General features: G+C 43.6%; 2 protein-coding genes across 5 annotated transcripts in view; one reads left to right on the forward strand and one right to left on the reverse strand.

Moving 5' to 3' along the window:
- The window catches only part of LOC132389638 (zinc finger protein 229-like), a 195,479-nt gene that overhangs the window by 46,660 nt on the left and 136,579 nt on the right, over positions 1 to 12,240 (forward strand). The window lies entirely within an intron of this gene.
- Positions 1 to 12,240, reverse strand: part of LOC132389636 (gastrula zinc finger protein XlCGF26.1-like) — a 48,268-nt gene that overhangs the window by 12,064 nt on the left and 23,964 nt on the right. The window contains exon 1 of one of the 4 annotated variants that reach the window (XM_059962160.1): positions 6,370 to 8,601. In XM_059962160.1, coding sequence (XP_059818143.1) covers positions 6,370 to 7,829 — 1,460 coding nt within the window. In that variant the 5' untranslated portion in view covers positions 7,830 to 8,601. Of the gene's footprint in view, positions 1 to 757; positions 8,614 to 12,240 lie in introns of those variants that run through there. The other 3 variants (XM_059962159.1, XM_059962157.1, XM_059962158.1) reach the window with 3 other exon arrangements.

A 12,240-nucleotide genomic window follows, 5' to 3' on the forward strand; every position in this document is an offset into this window, starting at 1 on the left:
TAGGGATGGGGCATGAGCTGGGGAGTGAGAGGTGGATTCAGGTGAGGGGGGAGGTGGAAGGTGAAAATAGTGACAGGGGTGGGAGCTCAATGGTTGGGGCAACACGGAGCTGCAGAAGATGGAAATTAATTCCATAAACAATGAGGTTAGAGAGTATTTGTTATAGAGAGTGCAATGAAGATTCACTTGACTGATCCCTGGAGAGGTGGGGTCATAACCTGAAGAAAGATCAAATGTGGTAACTCTAAATGTCATTTAGAGAATCGAGGACTGAGAGGTGAACACATTGAAATGCAGAACATCATTACCGGTTGAACCAGTGATCCCAGTCTCTGAAAAAGGGGATGGGAATCGAGCCCGTGACTCTGTGACCTGGGGGTGGAGGGAAAGGGATCGCGGTAGATATGGTGTGGAAAAGTAGACATGTATCTGGTGTAAATATGGAATAATGTGGGGAATGCGGCGGATGGGTCGGGCAGCATGTTAGGGCCGAGGAGCAGAGTCACCAGTTCAGGAGGGAGACCCTCCACCCGTCACCTGATCCCGTTTCCTGTTCACGTTTTTCTGCAGATCTGCAGTATTTGCGGGTCACTGCTCGACGTGTACGTGTAGCTTCACCTTTGTCCCTTTCAGAGAACGCAGTGAGATCCGGATCAAATAGCTCCACACAATTAAATTAGATTATTACATTTACACAATTAGAATAGCTTATTACATTTTTTTTATATTTTTGTACTATATATATATATATACTTACTTTAAGTCACAATTGTTAAGATCCTTTGTTAATTAGGTTCTACTGCTACCGCAGAGACAACGAATTTCATGGCATATGCTGGTGCTATTAAACTTGATTCTGATATTGATATGGGAGACCCACCGCCAGTCACCTGATCCCAGTTACCGCAGATCGTAATGTGAGATTGAAGCATTTTCCATATATTTGCTTTCCACAGAAATGACAACTGGTCAGTTTCCTTCTGTGGTTCCGGAGCAGAAGCTCAGTCTGTCTAATATTTCCACACAATTAAAGTGGTGTATTTGTTTATTATCATCACGTACTGAGCTACAGTGAAAACCTTGCCTGATGTAACATCCACACAGATCGATACATTACAACAGTACATTGAACTCATAGACAACAAAAAAATAACTGTAACAAAGTATTATGGCTGCAGAGAAAGTGCGGTGCAGATAGACATATGGTGCAGGGTCACGTCGAGTTACATTGTGAGGCCGAGTCCATTTTATCATTCATTTGGCTTATAACTGCAGACAGGAAGCCGTTCTTCAGCCTGGTGTTACGCACTTTAAGGCTTTTGTATCTCTCCGCCAATGTGGGAGCGGGTTTGCAGCAAGAATGTCCGGGTTATGAGGTTCTTTGTGTACATGGCCTGCTTTTCCGAGGGAGGGGAAGTGTAGGGAGAGTCCATGGAGTGGAGGCTTGTTTCTCTGATGTTCTCTGCTCTCCAAAGTTCTCTGCAGTTTCTTGCAGTCATGGGCAGAGCAGAAGCCATACAAAGGCATGAAGTATCGACAAGGAGCTCAGAGACCTCGGCCTTCACCCTGCCTTGTGTAGCTGGATCCTGGACTTCCTGTCAGATCACCAGCAGGTGGTAAGAGTGGGCTCCATCTCCTCTGTCTCTCTGACCCTCAGCACACATACCCCACAGGGTTGTCACTTTGGCCCTCTCCTTTACTCTCTGTGCACCCATGACTTGTGTTGCCACCCACAGCTCCAATCTGCTAATTAAATTTGCTGAGAATACTACATTGATTGGCCTAATCTCAAATAATATCTTTCAATCGATCAAATGCCTCCTGACAAGGTTCAGTCCAAACAAACTTTTCACCCATCTTCAGGAGATTAGTCAGAGGAAGAGCGAGAGCAGGAAAGTTCTTACAGAACTTACGATAATATCCATCCATTCCCAGAAACCTTCTCAGAGCCTTCTTACCAATCAGAGATATGCTCTTCCCAAGTGTCACTCCCTGTGACTAAGTCATCAATATAGGCATCTGTGTGTTCTAACCCTCGAATTTCAAAATTAATCATTCTCTGGGATGTTCCTGGAGCATTTTTCTTTCCAAAAGGCAAAACATTGTATTCATACAACCGAGATGGTGTCGCAAAGGCAGAAATTTCTCTATGTCTGTCCGTCAATAGAACACACCAATACCCTGTCAACAGATCAATCTTTGTAAGAAATTAGCTATTCCAACTTTATCGATGCAATCATCTATCCTAGCGACAGGATAGGCATCTGTTTTTGTTACTTCATTTACCTTCCCATAATCTGTGCCCCTGAGACCTACTGAATCTGTTTCCACGCTTACAACAATTGCTCAGCCAATTTACATTCTCTACGTTCATGCGATATGGGTGTTGTTTAATCGGTTTGGCTTGACCAATATCTGCATCATGTAATGAGACCGTGGTTTGCTTGCGAACATCGGGAAAGAAATCTTTAAACTTCAGAATTAATTCCTTCAGCTGTTGTTGTTGCTTTGGCTGCAGATGAGCCGACTTGTTATCAATGTTTTCTGGAACAACGGAGTTCATTAGCCGAACTGGGACCACGTTTGGCTTGTAAAAAGTCTCAGACGAGTCAATTGTTTCAAGCTCAGGGTTGCCAGATTCATATGTTTTGACAACAACACACACAGATGGTGCCTGATTGTCAAAACAAGGCTTTATCATATTTATGTGTGCCAGGTGTGTTAGTTTACGTAGGTTGTGTGTTGTAATAACATAATTCACATCATTAAATTGAGAGACTATTTCATACGGTCTATTGAATTTCACCTGAAGTGGATTCGTCAACATAAGGCAAGCACCTTATCTCACACCTGGTATTTTCTTTCACAACCCTGCTTATCAAACCAACACTTCATTTTGTTTTGAGAAATCTTTAAGTTTTGTCTCGCTAGACCACAGAATTGGTGTAGTTTATTTTTGAAATTTAAAACATAGTCTAACAAGTTAACATGTAAATCCCTACCAATCCACCGCTCCTTTTACAAGGTCAAAGGTCACCTCACTCTGCGTCCAAATACGAGTTCAAATGGAGTAAAGCCCAATGATTCCTGAACCGACTCTCTTACTGCGAACAAAAGCAAATGTATTCCTTCATCCTAGTTGTTTCCATTTTCAACACAGTATGTCTTAATCATTGTTTTGGGGGTATAGTGAAATCTTTCTAAAGCCCCTTGTGATTCTGGATGGTATGTAGACGATGTAATTTGTTTTGCTCCCAGTTCAGAAACTACCTGCTGGAATAACCCAGATGTAAAATTACTTCCTTGATCAGACTGGATTTCTTGAGACAAATCGAATAAAGTAAAAAAAAACTCAGTAAGAGCCTTCGCCACAGTTTTAGCTTTAATATTTCTGAGAGGCATTGCCTCTGGGAATCTGGACGCAGTACACATAATAGTTAGCAGATACTGATGGCCAGCTTTAGGCTTTGGCAATGGGCCAACATAATTCTCTATATCTTTAGAAAAGGGTTCACAGAATGCAGGTATAGGTCGGAGTGGGGCCACTGGGGTGACCTGATGAGGTTTAGCCAAAACTTGACAACTGTGACAAATCCCAGCATTAATTTCTGGTTTACCCTGGTTATCCCTGCTACTCTTTTCGAAACTCTTATTCAGGGTAACCATAACCTTATGAGTTAAAGCAAACTGATCTGCTAATCTAGCAGACTCCTGCATAGTGGCAGCATCATTTCCATCTAAATACATCTTTATGTCATCAGGGACACACTTTTTGGATTCTTCAGTTAAAACCAACTCGTTCAAGCTGTTAAAATCATTATTTATATTTTTTATATGTGCACCAGCGGGCAATACACACAAATTACTCATAAGCAAATTCCATATAAGTCTGTTTCACAGGTTTCTTCAAATTTCTAAACTTTTGCCTTTATGCTTCTGGGACCAACTCATAAGTTTTGAGCACAGCCTGCTTCACTAGGTCATAATGTGTGGTGCGTGGCCAGCTGGTTAGGGTGTTGAACTAGTGATCTGAAGGTCATGTTTTCGAGCCTCAGCCGAGGCAGTGTGAGTGTTTTTGAGCAAAGCACTGAACCACACACTGCTCTTGCACGTTTATAGCCCAGTGGCGATGATTGGTGCAGTATAAAAAATCAGCTGCTTCATCAACTGGCAAAGCAGTATAGGCATGCTAAGCCTTTCCCTTTATTACACTTTATGAGACAATTTTCTGTCTGTTTTTCTGCCTCTCTAGCCTCAAACTGCCTCTGCCTTTCCGCAGCCTCCATCTTTAATTTTTCTCACTTGTACTGGAGCTCAAGCTCACGAGGTTTACTTTCAGGAAACCCCTCCAACTCCTCCACTTTAAACACCCCCTCAGATACATAATGTTAAGCTGTTATCCTCTGCATCTCCTCATTGTCAATTTCACCTTAGCAAGTTTTAACCTTTCAGCAATACTCAACAACTCAACCCTTCTGGCGTCCTCTAATGCCACAGAGGTTGGCGCTTCCTGACATCGATCAACATCCATTGCTGCAAATTTTCCAAACAGAAATAAATCAAAAGAGATTTCCCCAATGAAATTGATAATTAATCAATCCTCAAATTTGATCATATCCCAGAAGCAGGCCCCATTTTGTTACGAACCTTAACGCTTCAGAAACGAACCACCAGCAACAGACTACTACTGGAGTCTGTTTTTGATGTGAAAACAACAATGCTTATTAGTATCCATTTATACTATAGTAACTTCAGCAAATTAAATGAAAATTAACAGTGTTATGTGTATATATGTGTGTAAATATAACTCCCAAACTATTGAGCTCGGGGGAAACAAGGCTTGGAGTCTTCAGATGGTAAAGTATGAATGTTCAGTTCATCCACAAAATAGGTGATGAGAGAGATATTTGTAATTCAGGGTAAATGTCGAGAGAAGGCAGTTATGTCGAACAGCAATGGAGATGAGGCTGAGTACAGAGCTATGGTGGAAATCTTTGTCACATGGTACGAGCAGAATCATCTGCAGCTTACTGTGAAAAAGACTAAGGAGCTGGTGGTGGACCTGAGGAGGGTTAAGGCACTGGTGACCCCTGTTTCCACCCAAGGGGTCAGTGTGGACATGGTGGAAGATTACAAATACCTGGGGATACGAATTGACAATAAACAGGACTGCTCAAAGAACACACAGGCTGTTTACAAGAAGGGTCAGAGCCGACTCTATTTCCTGAGGTGACTGAGGTCCTTTGACATCTACCAGACGATGGTGAGTATGTTCTACGAGGCTGTGGTGACCAGTGTTATCATGTTTGCTGTTGTGTGCTGGGGAAGAAGGTTGAGGGTAGCAGACACCAACAGAATCAACAAACTCATTCGTAATGCCAGTGATGTTGCGGGGGTTGAACTGCACTCTCTGACGGTGGTGTCGTAAAAGAGAATGATGTCCAAGTTGCATGCCATCTTGGACAATGACTCCAATCCGCTCCATAGTATACTGGTTAGGCACAGGAGTACATTCAGCCGGAGACTCATTCCACCGAGATGTAACACTGAGCGTCACAGGAAGTCATTCCTGCCTGTGGCCATCAAACTTTTCTAATCTTCCCTCATAGTGCCAGACATCCTGAGCCAATAGGCTGGTCCTGGAATTATTTCCACTTGCAAAGATTAACTTATTATTATTTAATTATTGATGGTATTATATTGCTATATATTTCTACACTATTCTTGGTTGGTGTGGCTGAAATGAAACTCAATTTCCCTCAGGATCAATAAAGTACGTCTGTCTGTCTGTCTGTTCTACAGGTTCCACAGTGGTAAAATGAGAGACCAGTTGCTGTAGATTTTATCAGTCATCTTTACAAATCTACATACAAATTATCACCAAAAGTGACTTGTCATGAGGGGTATCATCTTCAAATGAATGACCACGTCACACCCAGGCAAGGGTTAACACATAAGTGGACTTCACAGGATACCTCAAATCAGATACACGTCTATGGATCAAACAAGGGGACAACCACACATTCAATGTACAGTGAATGGATAATTAACCCACCCTTGTGGGCACAGGAAAGTTCTAAACAGTGACCTTTAGCCACTAGTTCCCTGGTTTCAATCCTTCCATTTTTCATCCATCTCCATCTGACTCTGAGTGTCTGTGTCCTCGGTTAAAACTAAACAAGCTGCGAGCGATGTAAACAAGCTGCAAGTCAGACTGATTCACCTTCTTAATTTCTCTTAAAATGAGTCCATATCAAACGAAACCTAGGGATTCATAACAATGGCCACTCCCCACTATGAACTGACTTGTGTTCCAGTAGGTGGGATGACTGAGTGAATGCCTTCCCACATTCTGAGCAAGTGAACGGCTTCTCCCCAGTGTGAACTCGCTGATGTCTCTGAAGGGTGGAAGAGTGTGTGAATCTCTTCCCACATTCTGAGCAGGTGAACGGCTTCTCCCCAGTGTGAACTCGCTGATGACTATGTAGGTTGGATGAGTGAGCGAATCTCTTTCCACATTCTGCGCAGGTGAACGGCTTCTCCCCAGTGTGAACTAACTTGTGTTCCAGTAGGTGGGATGACTGAGTGAATCCCTTCCCACATTCTGAGCAGGTGAATGGCTTCTCCCCAGTGTGAACTCGCTGATGTCTCTGTAGGGTGGAAGAGTCAGTGAATCCCTTCCCACAGTCTGAGCAGATGAACGATTTCTCCCCGGTGTGAAATCGCTGGTGACTCTGTAGTGTGGATGACCAAGTGAATTTCTTCCCACATTCTGTGCAGGTGAACGGCTTCTCTCCAGTGTGAACTTGTTGATGACTCTGTAGGTAGGATGACCGAGTGAATCCCTTCCCACATTCTGAGCAGGTGAATGGCTTCTCCCCAGTGTGAACTCGCTGATGACTCAGTAGTGTGGATGGATCAGTGAATCTCTTCCCACAGACTGAGCAGGTGAACGGCTTCTCCCCAGTGTGAACTCGATGATGTCTCTGTAGATTGGATAATTGAGTGAATCTCTTCCCACATTCTGAGCAGGTGAATGGCTTCTCCCCAGTATGAACTCGCTGATGCTTCTGTAGGGTGGATGAATCAGTGAATCTCTTCCCACATTCTGAGCAGGTGAACGGCTTCTCCCCAGTGTGAACTCGCTGATGTCTCTGTAGGGCAGATGAATCAGTGACTCTCTTCCCACATTCTGAGCAAGTGAACGGCCTCTCCCCAGTGTGAACTCGTTGATGACTCTGTAGGGTGGAAGACTGAGTGAATCTCTTACCACAGTCTGAGCAGGTGAACGGCCTCTCCCCGGTGTGAACTCGCTGGTGACTCTGTAGGTGGGATGACTGAGTGAATCTCTTCCCACACACTGAGCAGCTGAACGGCTTCTCCCCTGTGTGAACTCGCTGATGACTCTGCAGGTAAGATGACTGAATGAATCTCTTTCCACAGACTGAGCAGCTGAATGGCTTCTCCCCTGTGTGAACTCGCTGATGTACCAGTAAGCTGGATGACTTAGTGAATCCTTTCCCACATTCTGAGCAGGTGAAAGGCCACTCCCCAGTGTGAACTTGCTGGTGTGCCAGTAGTTGGGATGACCGAGTGAATCCCTTCCCACACTCTGAGCAGGTGAATGGCCTCTCTCCAGTGTGAACTCGCTGATGACTCTGTAGTGTGGATGACTGAGTGAATCCCTTCCCACAGACTGAGCAGGTGAATGGCTTCTCCCCAGTGTGAACTCGTTTGTGACTGTGCAGGTGGGATGACTGAGTGAATCCCTTCCCACATTGTGAGCAGGTGAACGGCCTCAGCCCAGTGTGAACACGCTGGTGTGCCATTAGGTCAGATGACTGAGTGAATCCTTTCCCAGATATTCAGCAGATCACCAGCCTTTGCCCAGAGTGATCTGACTGGTGTGTCCACAGGTGGGAAGACTGACTGAATCCTTTCTCACACACAGTACAGGTGAATGGCCTTGCCCAGTGTGAATGTGCTGATGTACCTTCAATTGTGATGACCGAGTGAATACATTCCCACTGTCTGAGCAGGTGAACGGCCTCTCTCCTGTGTAAAATGACGGGCGTGCCAGTTGGTCAGATGACGGAGTGAATCCCTCCCCACAGTCTGAGCAGGAAGGATGATCGAGTGAATCCCTCCCCACAGTCTGAGCAGGAAGGATGGTCGATTGAATCCCTCACCCCACTTCTTAAATATCTGGACAGAGACAACAAAACTGGTGTGCCATGTTTGAGCTTCCTGGAGATAAATTCCTTCTCATTTTTAACCTGTAAAAGATTTACAAAATCCATCAATGGGTTTAGGACAACATTTCAGATGTGATTACTTGAGTTGCCAAGGTTTGATCTGGAATCACACTGATACAGTGAGGTTAAACCCAGGTTGGACAGATAAATCATCTCCTGACTGGGCACAGTCTGGAATGACCATCAATTCCCTAATGCTGTTCCTGTTTCTATAAGAATGGGGCATTTCTGCCATCTCCAATTTGTACCTTGGCTGAGTTGGACTCTCTCCATTGGTATTATTCTCTGTTCCTGGTAAGCTGCATGGGTGCCTGGCCCCACAGTAACTGAAACAGTCTCACACAAATAGTCTTTCTTGATGTGCATCTGGGATTTTTTTTTATGTATTATTAACTTTAAGTGCCACAGTTTTAACGCTATATAAAAAATTCCTGTTGAGGTGAATGGTTGGTCTCCACAGCTGTTAAAAAGACAGAGTGAATTTTTGTAATATTTCAGATTCTTGTAGAAAATTACAACACAGAAACAGGCCCTTTGGGCCATCTAGTTTGTGCTGAACTATTTAATCTGCCCACTCCCATACCCCTACCATCCAGGTACCTACATGAACCTCTGAAATGTTGAAATTGAGCTTGCATGCACTTCTTGCGCTGTCTGCTCATTCCACACCCGGAAGACTGACCGTATGAAGAAGTTTCCCCTCATGTTACCCTTAACATTTCACCTTTCATCCTGAACCCAGGGCCTCTGGTTGTAATCCCACCCCATCTCAGTGGTAAAAGCCAGCTTGCATTTACACTATCTATGCCCCTCTATCACAATCAAATCTCTCCTCAATCTGCTACATTCCAAGGAATAAAGTCCTGACCTGTTCAATCTTTCCTTATAACACAAGTCCTCCAGACATGGCAACATCCTTGTGAATTTTCTCTGAACTCTTTCAAAGTCCTTACATCTTTCCTGTAGGTTGTGAACAAAACTGCACTCAGTACTCCAAATTAGGCTTCAGCAATGTCTTCTGCAAGTCAACATAACATCCATCTTTTGTTGTCAGTATTTTTGTTCATGAAGGCCATTGGGCTAAAATCTTCCCTTCCGTCTCTATCTAACTGTGATACCACTTTCAGTGAATTAAGGACTTTCTTCTTCAAGAGGTCCCTTTCTTCTATAACACTCCCCTGTGCCCGATCAGTCACTGTGAAAGACCTCCCTTGGTAGGTCAGACCAAAGTGCCACAACTCACACTGGTCTGCATTAAATTCCATTTTCCATTTCTCAAACCATTTTCCCACCTGGTCCAGATCACACTGAAAGCCCTGATAGTCCTCCTCACTGTCCACTACACCACCAGTCTTGTTGTCATCCACAAATTTGCTATCCAGATTACTGATATAGATGAAAAACAACAACAGATCCAGCACTGATCCTTTTTGCAACCACTAGTCACAGGCCTCCAGTCAGAGAGGCAACCATCTGCTACCACACTCTGGCTTCTCCCAAAGACAGTGTCTCATTCAATTTACTGTCTCATCTTGAATGCTGAGTGACTGAACCTTCTTGACCAAACTCCCATATGAGACTTTGTCAAGTGCCTTGCTAAAGTCCATGTAGACAACATCCACTTGCCTTGTCTTCACCCACTTTCCTGATATCTTCCTCGAGTAGCTCCATTAGATTGGTTAGACATGACCTATCATGCACAAAGCCATGCTGTCTATCCTTAATCAGTCCACATCTATCCAAATACTTATATATCCGGTTCCTGCACATATGTCCCAATGACTTTCTCACTACTGCTGTGAAATTCACCAACATATCACTTCCTAGCTTAATTTTAGAGCTTTTCTTGAACAGTGGATCAACATTGTCTGTCCTCCAATCCTCCAGTACCTCACCTGTCACTAAGGATGATTTAAATATCTGTGCTTGGATCCCAACAATTTCTGCACTTGTCTTCCACAGGGTGCCAGGGATCTACATTTCAAGCCCTGGGAATTTATCCACACTAATTTGCCTTCAGACAGCAAACACTTCCACCTCTGTAATCTATACAGGGTCCATGAAGTTGATGCTGCTTTGCCTCACTTCTATAGACTCTTTGCCCATCTTCTGAGTAAGTACAGATGCAAAACTACTATTTAAAACCTCCCCCATCTATTTTGTCTCCCGTATAGATTACCATTCCGATCGTCCAGAGTGGGCATGTTTCTGTTCGGACCTTCTCCACGTTTCTGTGACAGAGAAGCTGGCCAAACTTGTCTGGAAGGGGAATCTGGTAGGAGTGATGACGGAGCAGCAATGGCTGGAGTTTCTGGCAGAAACTCGGAAGGTGAGTGATAGACACATCCCAAAGAAGTGGAAGCATTGGAAAGGCATGAGGACACAACTGTGGCTGAAATGAGAAGCTAAAGCCAACATAAAAGACAAAGTGAGGGCAAACAAAAGAGCAGAAACTATTGGGAAGCTTTTAAAAACCAAGAGAAGACAACTGAAAAAATTGTCGGATGAGCTCACGGTGTGGAATTACGATATTGCAGTCATTAATGAGTCTTGGTAGCACCCAACTGTCTGAGGTATTTAGAGGAACAAAATATCCGGGGCCTCAATATCTCTTGAAAACCAAGGTTCCCTGCACCAGTTACCTTTCAACTTTTAGTTTTGCAGGCACGTACAAACTCTACACCTGCAAAATTTCACTTCTGAAGAACTCCCACTCACCAAGTACACATTTGCCAGAAAACAGCCTGTCCCAATCCACACTTGTCAGATCCTTTCTGACACCATCAAAATTGACCTCTCTCCAATTTAGAATCTCAACCTGTGGTCCAGACCTCTCTTTTTCCATATTTACTTGGAATCTCATGGAATTATGAACACTATTCTGTGTCACCAGCCCTAGATCATTTCCTAACAGCCTATTGCACACTTCTACATTGGGAATTCTACATCCCGATTAAGGGCACATTTGACAAACTCTACCCCAACTAACCCTTTTACAGTATAGGAGTCTCAGTCAATATATGGAAAATTAAAATCACTTAATATATCAAGCTTTGTTTCTTGGCATAGTCTGCGATCACCAGAGAAAAAATTGTCGCTCTAAATTCCTCAGACTGTTGGCTGGAGCCAAGTTCCAGTAACGGCTACAATATCATAATATATGTTCCATACACACTGGTTGTTTGGTGACAAATACACAACAGTGCTCTTTCACTTCAGAGCATTGAAAAGTTTGAAATAGGGACCTAAATCCTAAGAACTTTCAACAGGGTTACAATTGAGAGTATTGTAACTGGCTGTGTCACTGCCTGGTATGGGGACTGTACTTCCCTCAATCACAGGACTCTGCAGAGAGTGGTGCAAACATCCCAAAGCCAGGACCAGCAAGCTCTGGGACAGCTTCTTCCACTGAGCCATCAAACTGATTAATTCATCCTGATTCATCCTGTATCTCTATGTTATGTTGACTGCCTGTTGTACACACTATTTATTATGACTATAAATTGCACATTGCACATTTAGTCAGAGACATAATGTAAATGTTTTTTTCTCTTCATGTATATGAAGGATATAAGTAATAAAGCCAATTCAATTCAATTAACCCCCTCCATTATCTGTTCTGTCATTCTGGTTCCCTCCCTGCCTGCAACTTTAGTTTAACTCCCCACTAGCACTTGCAAGCCTTACCACTAGGAAGTTAATCCTCTTCTAGTTATGTTCCCCTAACTATCGAATCCCCTATCACACCTTTGACTTAGCTCTGCCAGATAATTCCTCCTACAACAGTTTCTAAAGTGTCCTGCCTGTTATTGTGGAAAAGCCAGGTGTTACAAATTTCAAAGCCTTATAAATACCGACTCCACAAACCTTGGCCCAACAAGCAGCAGACATGTGCTCCGCTAAGTCCCTGCCTAGCACTCTGAAAATTAAAATACTTAATGCCCACAAAGCAAGAGAAGACAGCAAAGAGTTTACAGCTAGCCAT

Source organism: Hypanus sabinus, unplaced genomic scaffold, assembly GCF_030144855.1.
Source record: "Hypanus sabinus isolate sHypSab1 unplaced genomic scaffold, sHypSab1.hap1 scaffold_62, whole genome shotgun sequence".
NCBI lineage: Eukaryota > Metazoa > Chordata > Chondrichthyes > Myliobatiformes > Dasyatidae > Hypanus > Hypanus sabinus.